At 42.3% G+C, this 13,701-nt stretch overlaps 1 protein-coding gene across 3 annotated transcripts in view; it reads left to right on the forward strand.

The window, feature by feature from the left end:
• The window catches only part of DNM3 (dynamin 3), a 373,409-nt gene that overhangs the window by 79,467 nt on the left and 280,241 nt on the right, over positions 1 to 13,701 (forward strand). For all 3 annotated transcript variants that reach the window (XM_014540885.1, XM_014540883.1, XM_014540884.1), the window contains exon 4: positions 218 to 421. In XM_014540885.1, the coding sequence (XP_014396371.1) occupies positions 218 to 421 (204 nt within the window). The remainder of the gene's footprint in view (positions 1 to 217; positions 422 to 13,701) is intronic.

Below are 13,701 nucleotides of genomic sequence, written 5' to 3' on the forward strand. Positions count from 1 at the left end.
CATTTGGAACAGCACAATCATATCATAAAACAGTGAAAACTTGCAAAGCCATTTCCTATTATTTGCTTTTTATTCACACACCTGAGTTGGGTTTGTTTGGATGCACCATCTACAAAGCTGAGCTTTTTCATGTCCACGAAAATGACAGGTAATTCTGCATAGTTGATGTCTTTTAGCACGGAGGGTACACATAAGACTCTCTTTCCTATCTGCACAGTGTTAAATCTCACCTTGATCGACCTGCCTGGGATTACTAAGGTGCCCGTGGGAGACCAGCCGGTGGATATTGAGCATCAGATCAGGGAAATGATCATGCAGTTCATCACGCGGGAAAACTGTCTGATTCTGGCCGTCACCCCGGCCAACACCGACCTTGCAAACTCAGACGCACTGAAGCTGGCGAAAGATGTCGACCCTCAAGGTGAGTGTGTGGCCCTAAGGATGAAAGGGAATTCATTGAAAATGTAAGGTAATACCAATTCTCAAAACTTGAATTCATTATTCATTAAATCTGCCATTATTAATATTGTTAGAGCTTTTGTATTTAGGATGTTGAAAGAAAAATAACTGGGGAATAAAGTCTAAACCTATGCAAATAAATGTAATATTAACTGAGATCTAAGAAAATAGACATTTCTAATCTTCAAGCACTACTTATTTTAAAAGTCAATAAAATAAACTTCTGGGACAGAATTTAGATAGTCCCCTTGGTTATTGTAAGCATTACCTGAATAATTACTCCCAATAAAAAAATCTGTTTTTTATTTCTTTAAAACAGGAAGCTCTTTTAATGCATGGAAGATGTTTAACTTATAATTACTTGACATAAATATATATATTAAAGCAGGGGTTTATCTGTTATTGGCATTTCAGAATCCAGAAAAGTCCCTTATTAATGCTGATGATCTGATTTCTTTTCTTCCTCTGAGCTGAGTAATAACAGTTTATCTGCAGAGACCCTAGTGATGGGTCTTCCTGTGTGTCTGTTTAAAGTAACTATGGACGTGCATCAGTGATGTGTCTGCTTAATATGGAGATGCATGGTCTGTGATTCTAGGATTTCTTCTCTGATCATTAATCACCCCCATTTTCTCTCTTCTCCTTACCATTAGCATGTTAGAACTCCTGGATCAATCCCCATTTTTTTTTTAAATCATCTGCTTCCTTATCCTTTTGTTCGGCATTCTGCAGGATTCAGACAACTTTATCTTCAGCTTTTCTAATAAATTTTTCATTTCTGATTTCACTTAATAAGTTGCAACAGCATTTTCCTCTTGTGTAAATGTTGTTTTTATTGTTTTCTATTCATTCAGCTCTTGGTTTCTCGTGCAGTGTCCTCTCTAAAGGTTTTAATGAGAACATTTTGAGATTTCCTTTTATAATCTACAATGTTTCTGAGTCCATTTCCTCCTGTCGGTTGTTTTGGTCGTTGTCTTTGATCTCAGAGACCTCTCTCAAGTGATTGGCGATCTTTTGCTGCTCATTCAGATATAAGAGCAGAGCACTAAAAAGCTGAGGGAAGCTCTGTGTGGGCATGAATGGGAGTCATTGACTTTACAAGAGGGTGAGTGGCCAGCCACTAGATTTCACTGTGATGGTGGGGTTTTCAAGGCTACTGCAGAGCTGAGGAGACAGGAATGGGAAAAGGGAAAATTCAAACACCACAAATCTCACTATTCTCACTGAGATTCAGTCATTTTTGTTGGATAAATACCTTTCAGTTTGTTGTCAGCCTTTGATTAATTTCCAGAGTTCTGAAAAAGTTAATTTTGACAATTTTTGCCAATGTTCTTAATGCTTTTATGGAGGAATGGTTTTCTTAGAGGTTCTTATTCCACCATTTATTATTCCATTGCATTATTCCCCATTCTGATCTTAAGTAACTTTAATAATCAGGAAATTGTCATATAACAGACATTTGAATTTGGGATAATGAGGGAAATCTGGTCATGACGTCTGTGCCACTGTTGGTCTTCATGATTAATTTGGTGGCTATGCAAGGGGCCTGTCCTCAGCACTTTATGTCCGTCTTTCCTGAAGTTTGCCCTTGCCTGAAGTTTTGAGGAGGATGAGCTATTTAGATAACAGAGAACCATTGTTTACTCCAGGTACCTGATTTATAATCTAATTCACCAAGGTACATAATTACATAATTTTACGAGAGGTGGTCTGTTTTGGGCAGTAGCTACTTTGTACTAAATTAAGGCCATTTTCACCTAAGTAGGACTTGCATATATTTAAATATGGGGGCGGGGTGAGCAAATGTAGGTTTACGGTTGTGAGTACATGAAACAGAGTTTATTCTTGTGTTATTATTTATTAACTAGTAGCCTTGTACACGAATCCTGTGCACCAGTAGCTCTCTGCGGGTCCTGGCCGCTCCGCGCCTGCTGCCCAGAGGCTCTCCGTGGCCCGGGTGGAACGCTTGCCTCGTTGCCGCGGCAACGAAGCAATCATTCCACCAGGCCACTCATGCTGCCCCCTCTCAGCAGCCGCCTCCCCGGGACTGGGGGACTCTGGCGGGGCTGAGAGGACTGGGCGCCGCCATCTTGTGGCTATAGGCACTGCCATATTTGTGATGGAGTGATGGTTAATTTGCATATCACCCTTTTATTAGATAGGATTATTATGTTAATTTCCAGATGAACAACTGTAAACCTACTTTTGCCCCACCATGTATATACTTAGGAAGGAAGTTTCTGTTGATAAATTAGTATTCAGTTATTTGCATAATGATATTCAAAATGAAAGCTTTTACAAAATAAATAGTACTGTCATTCTGGAAAACATTTATCTGTGCTATATATCAAAATAAGTTTCATGATGAATTACTCTCTCACTATATGTTGAATGTCACAGATTTGTAGGTAGACAAAGTTCAACCTTACCTGTTGCATCACTTGTGAAAAATGTTTTTATGGACTAAATGAGGATTTTTAGCACAACTTCCAGGGGAATGGCTATCCGGTTTAAAAGGTCAAGCTCCTAGTTATCAGAATTATGTAAAGTTTTACATGCATCTTTCCCTGTAGAGAGGTCTTGACTTTTCAAAGTGCTCTTGAAAGGACAGAACAGGACTGATAGCTGTGTCCTTAACCCCTCTTCCAAGAAAAAGCTTCAGAAAGTATCAGTTACTCAGCCTGCCCTTATCTCGGCCAATGGGAAAGTGGGGAAAACTAGCCCAAGGCCAAGAGTATGCTAGCCACCCCCCTGTCTTTGTGTAACCAGACCCTAGCTGCACCCTGCCCTTGCGTCACTAGCCCCCAGCCCTCACTCAACCAACCGGAATCGGCCAAATCAGTGGTCAGAGTGTGCCCCCACCCCCCAACCCCAAGCCCTATAAATTCTTTGTTCTCTTGGAACTCGGGGCTCTCTCTTGCATCCAGTAATGGAGGCAGGGGGCGGGGGGGCCAAGTCCCGGGCTTGAATAAAAGACCCTTTGCTTTTGCATCGGAAAAGGCTCCCTGGTGGTGGATTATTGGGGACCCCGAACTCTGGGCATAACACTCTGACACACTTTGGTTTGAGTATCGGGAGAATAATATGAGTTTGGTTGTAGTGAGATCCTATTTTGGGGAGAGGGAATTGATTGGGGGGCAACACACTGTGTTGAATAACATGCCTCTGATCACATGGTGCCTTGCTCCTCCCTCCTCACCTAGTGCTGTCCTCACTGCATCAGATCACTCCTCAATTAATTGCTGTATTAAATGGTGTAGATGGAAGACCACAGGGTTTGGAAGCAGATCTTTCACATCCTGAGAGCATATCCTTGGGCAAGTTATTTGGTAACTTCTTTGAACCTTATTACCTAATTTCTAAAATGAAATGAAATTGTAATAAACCTTATCTCAAAAGGTTGCTATGACAATTAAATAAGATGAATGTATCTATAAAGATAATTCTAACTCCAAATGCTAACCAAATGCTGGCAGTTATTTTCCTCTTGGAAAGAGTCAAAGGACACTACTTGTTATTTTATTTGTTGTCCATAGTTTAGAGTGATAATAAACCTGTGAAAACAGTCAGTAGCTTTCTGTAATCCAAACTGCTGCTTACCCTAGTATGAATTAATGAGGCTTGATAACACTTAGAATTATAATAGAATTATTTTGAATATTTTAATACTGTATCATAAAAATAGAAATGATTCCAGATTTACCTGAGAGTTGCTTGATCCACTGTGGGTGAAAGACGACCTGTCTTGTATACTTGTTTCGTCTATCTTTTGTCACCCACGCGCGATTTGCAGACAGGACTAGCACTAACCACTGCACATGAGACTGCTGACTGACTGGCTCACTCAACTCCTGCATGAATCGCGCGCGCCTCGCCCATGCTGTGTATCCCGCGGCCCGCCTGCGCCATGTCTCCCATTGCCCGCCAGACTGACCGACACCCCCCCACTTCTTCTAATGCCACTTCTTCAAAATAGACTCTCCAAGACCGAAAAACCGACTTCTGCGCATGGTCCATGAAGTTTCAATCGCACTGTACATGCACGCCTGCACTTGGTATTTTGTGGAAGAGCCACACTCAAGGGGCCAAAGAGCCGCATGTGGCTCGCGAGCCGCGGTTTGCCGACCACGGGTTTAAGGCATTTTGCCAGCTGCTGCTCATGGATTTAGGGTCAAAGGGCCAGACTAGGGTTCTTAGCACAGTCTCACCATGGAGACTGCATTGATTCCTCTCAGGAACACTTCCTCTGCTAGTTAGAATGTCTACTCAGATACATCAACAATTCAATCACTGCCTTTGTTAGCTAGTTCATTAGTTTGCTGTTCAACAAATATTTAGGAGGCATCTCTTGAGCCAGGCAAAGTGTTTGTGGTCAGGAGTGTAAATTCTGCATGCTGGACCACTCAGTGGGACACTAAACAAGGTAGATGCTCAGTACACATTTCTGATTATTTTCATGACTCTCCACCACTGTTACAAGTAAGCTCTTTGTTTGTATTGCGTCTTCTCACGTCTGTGAGGTCATGGAAGTCCCCAGAGAAATATGACAGAGGATCTGTTTGATGAAGATTTTAATATTTTAGGGGGTATAATTTGGCTCACAGCATGTATTAATCCAAGTGAAATGAGTTGTGTAATAACACTCCGTGTCAGATGTTTTAACCACAATTATTCTGTTAGGTAGGTGGCATTGCCCAGTTTTATGTAAGAGGAACTGAGAGAAGTTCTGGAACTTGCTTTCAGTCTAAAGGATGGTAATTAGCGGGAGCATGATAGGAGCCCACATGCCTCTGCTCCCAGTAGGTCTAGTTTGCTATTGTATCATTCAGCTTTCTCATCCCAATTATTTTTAAACACTTTATTCAGGAATAATCATGAACACATGTTAGAATTTTATAAAATTGGAGTGAAAGCTGCTTGATGAAGTTTTATGATATGAAACATGGCAAAACATTGTTAAAATTGCATTGAATTAGGTTTTGCCTTGTAATTTTTTTGTGAGGTAGAGATTTATTAGAATATCTCTGCATTTTTTCTCTGTATAAGAAACAGACTCCCTTGACAAACGTAAAGACTGAATTTCTAGAGCAAACATTATAACTGCTGGGAAAAGAATCGATTGGGAAGAGTTCATGGTTCTATTCTCATGTGAATACTTCCTCATTATTTCCTAAAAGCAAAGCACTCAGTGAAAATGATCGTCAACTGGTTTAATGTGATTTCACTTGTATATGTCAGTTTTTAACATGGCTACATTGCTTTAACTAATTTTAGAAGATCATTTTAGCTGCTTGTGCATTTACCCAACAAATAGTTAACGAGCAAGGACTATATGGCAAGAGCCATTCTGAGCATCACGAATGCAGTGGTGAACAAAACAAAATGCTTGGCCTCATGGAGCACATATTCTAACGAGGGAAACAGACAGATGACAGATAACTGATTATTGTGATGCCAGGTTTGCGTAATGTCAGGTAGTGACAGAAAATTAAAACAGGATGCAGGAAGAGAGAGTGCTTGGGAATGCTATTCTAGACAGAAGGGCTGTGGAAGCAGCATTTGAGCAGAAAACCAGGGGGGGGCGGGGGGGGGGCAGGCCCTGTCAGTTTCTGGAGGTGGAGCCTTCCAGTGACAGATAATCGATTATTGTGATGCCAGGTTTGCGTAATGTCAGGTAGTGACAGAAAATTAAAACAGGATACAGGAAGAGAGAGTGCTTGGGAATGCTATTCTAGACAGAAGGGCTGTGGAAGCAGCATTTGAGCAGAAAACCAGGGGGGGGCGGGGGGGGGGCAGGCCCTGTCAGTTTCTGGAGGTGGAGCCTTCCAGGCTGAGAGGACAGCAAGCACAAAAGGACCGGGAGTGGAGTTGGCTTGACATGTTAAGGGACAGCAAGGGGGCCACTGAGGATGGAGCTTGGTGGGAGGGAGGGAGGTGTACCAGTAGGTTCTGCCATCAGAGAGGTAGGCAGGCCAGAGCCTGTGGGGTCTTCTAGGCCATCATAACAGGCACTGCACTTTATTCAAAGCGTGATGAGCAGCCACTTGGGGGTTTTGAGGGTAGAGAGAGACAATCCGATTTATGTTTTCATGGGAGCGGCTGCCTGCTGTGAGAAGAAATGACTTGAAGAACCGTCTGAATAGAATGGGGAGAGCAGTTAGATTCTTCCTTCAAAGAGGTCCCACAGGGAGAGAGTTGATGTGGCTTGGAATCAGAGAGAAATGGACCAGAGGGAAGACGCTGTCAGATTCAAGGTCCACTTGGAAAGTAGAGCTGACAGTATCACCGGTTTGTTGGGCGTAAAAGCAAGCAGGCAAGGAGGACTCCGAGAGAGTTTTAATAGAAGAAATCGCTTAAGTGGTAATGTCGTTTACTGCGATTAGGAATACTAGGAGAGGAAAACGTTTGGAGAGGATGAAGAGTTTTATTCTGGAAATGTAAATCTGAGATGTTTATTACTAGTGATATTAGAGACTGGAATGTGAGGGAGAGTTCAAATTGGAGTTGTTAGCCTGGGAGATATCAGCCTGGAGGCGGGGTAGTGGGTTGAATGGTATCCCCTAAAAAGATGTGTCTAAGGCCTGATTTCCCACCTCCCCCCATGCCAGCGAATGTGTTCTTATTTGGAACAAGGTTCTTTGCAGAATCTTTTTTTGGGGGGTAGAGATACTTTTATAAAACCATAACAATCATATTTCAGATACAATTTTACTTTTACTTGAATTTCACAAAAGAAAAAGAGAAGTTGATGGAATTGCTGAATTCATATAAATATTTCCTCTAGACAAGAGATACTTCCCCTAAAATATCCCTTCAAGATTAAAAAAAAAAACAGCGAGAACATTAAAGTTGACGTCATTATGATTTTTCCCAAGGACGTATTTTAATTTTTGTTTGTGTATATTGACTTATTGCTGTGAAAGATGAGTTCGTTGGCCTAGCCACACTGGCATGAACACACAGTTCTGAAAATATTGAAGCCCTTCTGTACCAGTTAGTAAATGTCAGCCACTGGACTCAACCCAGGGCGTTCTCTCTCTCTCTCTCTCTCTCTCTCTCTCTCTCTCTCTCTCTCTTTCTCTCCTGGCTGCCCCATCCCACCGCCAGGACCAACCCCAACCCCCAGCTCCCCCGGACCCAGAGCTACAGGGGGAAGGGGACTCTGGTCCTGTCTCCCAGGTGCCTTCGACACGCACCACTTCGCCCCAAGCAGCTTAGCTTCCATCTGTTTTATATAATGGCCACCAAGTAAGGCTTTGTCTGCAGAAAGTACTCAGTGTAAAAAACATTTGAAAACCTCTGCTAAAGGTCAGCCCTCAGGCCCTTGCAAGTTTGCACAGTCCAGGATTTCTGAGAATGAAGGCCTTTCTCCCCAATACACCAGCTCCTTATGGAGTCAAGTGCACGTCTGCATCCTGGTGTGATTACCTTGCATCCAAAGGGACAACAGACACAGGCCTGTGGGTGTAGAGAGGACCCCTGAGCCGGCTCCAAATGGAGTGAGGTAGAAGGTGCTGGAGCCCAGGCTCAAGTGGAGGCGGCAGGAAGGGGGTGGGCTTTGCTCTGTGCCCAGCCCTGTGCCCGGTGCTCTAGGTCCAGATCCTTTCCTATCCTACGAGAGGTGCCTCTTTGCTCCCTTCCCTCCCTCCCTCCTTCCTTCCGGATTTATTGAGCACCTGTCTGTGCGAGGGTACAAAGGCAAAGCTAGCATCCCCAAGACCTCACCGCCCCGTGAGAGCATCATCAAGAAAATGGCTGTGACCGCGGTGGGTGCAGGATGCAGGGGGGCCCCTGGGGACTCAGGGAAGATTCTCCAGGGGAGTTAAAGCCGGCTGGGACCTGAAGGCTGAGGAAGGGCATTCCAGGTGGAGGGAACTGCATGCGCCAAGGCAGGGAGGCAGGAAAGAGCCCGCCTGGTCTGGGAACTGTGGGAGGGCGATGGAGTCCGGGTCCAGGAAATCTGCTGGGTGAGGTTGGGGTCCCAGAACCCACTCCCTGGGCCCTCTGCCTTCTTGACCTCCTTTGCTCCTGGCTAGGAAGAGGGCCAAGGAAATAACCCTGGTGAAGAGGAGGAGAAAAAGCAGAGGCGACTGAGAAGTGGCTGAGAACCAAGTGGCATTCTAGAAGCCACAGGAAAGAAGGTTTCAGGAAGGACCTTGTGATTAGCTGTGTCCAGTGCTGCAGAGAGATCAAGGTCAAGGCTGAGTCTACCACTCAGCCTTGAGGAAGGTGGATGACACAGTAAGAACTGGAGCGCAAAAGTTGCTAGCTATGGGATAGTGAGATTTCCCTTCCATTGTCATGAAGCAGTACAACCAACCTAGTGGCTTAAAAGGAAGCGTAACCGTGTTTTTTGCCTTTCTGGCTTGGCAATCTCCCCAGTCCTCATAGGCTGTATTCATCTTCAAGCTTAAAGTGCTCCTCTGCAAGGAGCCTGGGAGGTGCTGGGAAGCAGCCCCCATTGAGCCACTTGTATTCTTAGCCCACAAATCCTTTCCGCTGCTTGCTGAAAAAATTCAGTAGTAAACAGAAGCAAAGCAGCCTTGAACCTGGTTAAGTCCTCACTGTCTCCAATCTTGTGTCTAAACCAGACTATTATGTGCTCATCCAATGGAGAGGAGGGTAGAGAATTGACCCGATTTGGCACATGAAATTCATTGGTGACCTTAATAGGAAGGGGTTGGTAGGAAATCCTTTTTTAGAGGAGGTCCAAAAGAGACTTGCACGTGAGGAAGTGGAAACAGAAGATAGACCGAAACTCTTTCAAGTTTCACTGTTGAGATAAACAGAAAAATGGGACACAGTAGTGTAAGATCAAGAGAATGTGTTTGAAAGGTGGGGGACATTATAGTATGTTTGTATGTTGATAAGAATGACCCAGGAGAGAGAAAATTGGTGATGAAGGACAGAGATGGGGTAAGTGTAGGAGAAGCAGGATAAAGAATGGATAAATATGAGAAAAATCCTTGATTAGGGGAGGGAGATATAATGTAGAGACCTGTGGGAGTCTTTGCCATACACAGGAGAGGATTGGATATTGTGTCTCATTTTAACAGTAGGAAAAGCAGAGGATATGGGTACAGATGAGGTTAGATGGTTAGATTGATTGGTGGGGAGATAGTTTTTTATCATACTGAGTTTATTTATGATGGTGTAATGTCCACTTTTCCTGGTAGGTTGTAATGGTCAGATAATGAAGTCTCCACATTTATGGAGAAATGACACAAACATCCATGTGTTTTATAGATACCGCTACACCTTAGCTGAGCAGTTCATCATAATGTTACACTCGCATTATCTGTATAGAAGGCCAAGGAGTCTGTCCCAACAGTGGTGTTGATTTATTACCTGAGCACAAGTTCATTACCCATGAAGACTCTGACTGTGCCTTTTATCTTCTGGGCGCAGCCATATGTCAGCGTCACCCATCAAGCTCGTCGTCTACAATACAGGACTGTTCAAAGGCCTCACCAGGGAGGCAAATGTGTCTGGAAACTCCTTTCATGGTGATTTATTTCACAGAAAATGAATTTCATTTCTAAAGCTAGCATGACCAGAGTTCATCCTGGAGTAGATAAATATATATATTAAAAAAAAAACCCCACCTCTCCAAGAGGAGTGATTCCTCTGGTTGGGAAGAGGGTACCATCCTCTCTTGAGATGAAATTTGTGAATTTATCAGAAGCTGGAGGCAGACTTCTTTATTTGTTTTGTGGAGGTGTGTCCAACCCACCTCCTCAAGCTGTTGGCTTTCAACAAGTCTCCCTCTTCAATCTGGAAAACGTTAAAGTCCACGGGTGTTGCAAACTGATAGTCACTGACCTTTGGCAACGTTTAGCAGACGTCTACTTTACCGTCTGGTCCTGGAGGTGCTGTTAAATTGAACAGAAGCTTCATGCATCAGGCATTAAGTCGCACTCAGAATCTGATGAGTGTATTTATCAAATGCAAATACAAGAGCACTCCACGGAGAAAACCTGCTTCCAGGCGGCCTGTCTGCCGTGGTTTTTCCTTTCAGTTGGATTCCCAGCTTACCTTGAAATTCTGAGCCTTAAATATTTGACCAAATTAAAGAAGTCAATAGATGTTAATTGCACATGAGCCCAAATCCTCCCTGCTATTAATTGAATCAATGAGTATGTGTAAACGTATCTTATACTTTAAGAAGAAATTGCTTAATTGCTCATAGATGCCATGTTTTGACTTCTTAAGGGATATATTTTTTATCTTAGTATTTCTAACATGAATGAGACTCATAGAATCAATTAGATTTTTCTTTAATGGAGAAAGTGATAAGAACAGAGGCTAAAACCAAAAAGGCTCCTGGTCTTTGAAAAAATCACTTTATATCTGCTCTGTTCAATCAATCATTCTTTTAAATGAGCATCTACTGTGTATTAGGCTTGACCAGGGAATAACTTAAACGTCTGCTCTGAAGAAAGCAGGTAGCACAGAAACACGTGACCCTACACTCCTGTGTGATCAGAACTTTGATAGGAAGTGTGTGCAATATATCATCATACCATAATACTCTGAAGTCTGGGAATTACAGATGCACATTTCAAATCATGCTGCTATTTTGCATTGTATGTACTTGAATGTTAAGAGTTTCATGCATGTACAATTCAAGTAGGCTTGTTCAAGCTTTTGTTAGAAATTAGCCCATTTGCAAAAGAGAGTAATTAGTTCATCTGTAGGTTGATGAATAGGCTGGCCCTAGTGTAGAAAGCTCCCATTCAAGCTTTTAAAATGTATGTTGAATCATAGAATTATGTCTAAAATTATATCAAGATTTACATATACCATAAAAAGTATGTTGAACCATAGACTTGGAAACATGACAACAAAAAATATTTATCTTATAGATTTTTTAAAAAGCTTTTTTAGTTGCTAAGAGAGTAGATCTTAAAAGTATATGCTCTTTAGACATGCTATTTTTATTGGGAAAGATAAAATGAACTTGATTGTGAAATTTACTGTGAAAGAGAAGAAAGAGAATAGATTTAGATCATGAATATGAATAGATATGTATTTGAATTCTTTTATAAAAATAGGAATGAAACAGAGAAGTCTGAAGGCACATTGCCAGAAGTGAATGTGTTATGAAAGTGGAACGTGTTATTGTCATCAAGATTTTATCAGTGTGAAAGGAAATGTGAGATATGGATTGCTAACACTGACATGTTCCTTCCTTCAGCCACTGGGCGTCACTGTAGAGACGTGGCATGAACATGTTCGAATTTTCCCTGAGTTGCTCTTTGTGGAGTTTGAATGTTGAAATTTGTATGCGAAAAAGGAATACAGTTTATGAGAAAGTCTAAAAAATATGTAAGAAAGCAATAAAACATAATCTCTCCCTTAATTGAAAATTAGAGATATGAATCTTTTCCCCGGAAATCTCATTATATTAATATATGAATGTGTTGCATTGCTATTCAAAGTGGAAGTGTTTAATTACTAGTAAAATGACTTTAGTATTAAAGAACAATTGTGTTCTCATGTCTTTTTGTTTCAGAATTCAAAGACATTTAGCTGTGTCAATGTGGTTCAGTTGTTTGGGGTGTAGTCTCATCTCATACACCAAATAGGTCACCATTTCTATCCACTGTCTGGGTGTGTGTAGGAGGCAACCAATTAATGTTTCTCTCTCATGTTGATGTTTCTCTCTCTCATTCCCTGTCCCTTTCTTTGTCTAAATAAAGTCAATTAAAAAAAACTCACAACATATTCTCAGGTGAGGATTAAAAAAGTTCAGACATTTAAACACAATTAATAATCGCTTATACATTTAAATCTTACTCCTGAATTCTGATGCGACCACAAGCTTCTAACATTACCATTGGCATAGTAGTAGTTCTTTTAAAAGTTGCTATAAAAACATATTCTACAAGCCATCCCCAGAATATCTGCTCAAACCAGATCCATATAGTTATTTTGTGGCAGTTTATTTATATAAAATATGACCATTAAAAAAACCAAATCAAAACTTCTAAATTTCTGTAAGACTTTCATTTTCCCTAGCTGATTTCAGGGTCCCTCCCTCCAACTCCCTTCCTTTCTTCTTTCTTCCTCTCTTCCTTCCTCTTCTTCCCTCCCTCCCTCCTTCTGTGCTTCCTCCTTCTCTCTCTTTTCCCCCTATACATCCTCCGTCCTCCCTCCCCTTTCCTTTCTTTCCTTTTTCCTCCCTCTATTCTTTCTCTACAATGTTTCTTGAATAGAAGGAGAACCATTTCTTCCACTGACACAAGAATGAAGAAAGTACATGCAGATAGTGGCTAATTTGGAGATATCTGGAGAGGCATTTGAAGAATTTATTGCCTGTTGACGTAGATTTTTCTCTCTAAGTTGGAAGCAAGGCTATGGGCTGAGAAAAAACTGGGAGTGGAGGGTGGAAAGGAGGATGGGAGAGCAGGGGGTTGTGTAAGATGTTTGAGGAGCAAGGTATTTTGAACAGCCGCTGTGGGGAAAGGAAGAAGGAGCAAGTGGGCAACACGGAAGGACTCCATTGGGGCAGAGCGCATGTGCACCAAGCAGCCAGGGGGCTGGACAGGCAAATAGTTGGATTGCTTTTGAGTCAGAATTTTGCAGGATCTGTTGGATGGAAGACAAAGTGGGCAAAAGAGTTGAGGATATTGGAAAAAGACTCATTGGAAAGGTGGACTGTGAAATCCTTGGAAGAAGGGAAGAAAGTGAAGCCAGACAGGACCTGTAAGTTTTGGGGGGAAAGGGGATGGTTCAGGGATGGGGTTCTGGATGAGGTAGGAGAGCAAAGGCATGGGAAGAACAGGAGTCTGTGGTTAGAGAGTAGACTGTAAGCATTTATGATGTACAGATGGAACAAGTCCACATTACAAATGTCCAGGATGTGGTCATGGGAGGAAACTGCTAAAATGGCATGCAGGTAAAAATCACTGAGTAGGAGAGGTCAAGAAACTAAACACATAAGAGAACCGGATACATCATCTCCACAAACAACTAAGCTGCGCAAATAATGGGGGAACTAAGGATAGTAAGGAATAGCATGATACTAAAACCTTCAATTAAGTGTGTGTGTGTGTGTGTGTGTGTGTGTGTGTGTGTGTGTGTGTGTGTTGAATATGGTGGTGTCTGGGCATTTCCTAGATGGCAGCAACTGGGAGGAACAGAGGTTTGGAGCAGCTCCGAGGAGCGAGAAAACTTCATTAATGTCTACTCTCTTTTCTTCCAACTCTGAGCTCCAGGGAGCTCAGGAAAACATGCAGT

This window comes from Myotis brandtii, unplaced genomic scaffold, assembly GCF_000412655.1.
Source record: "Myotis brandtii unplaced genomic scaffold, ASM41265v1 scaffold250, whole genome shotgun sequence".
NCBI classification, from domain to species: domain Eukaryota; kingdom Metazoa; phylum Chordata; class Mammalia; order Chiroptera; family Vespertilionidae; genus Myotis; species Myotis brandtii.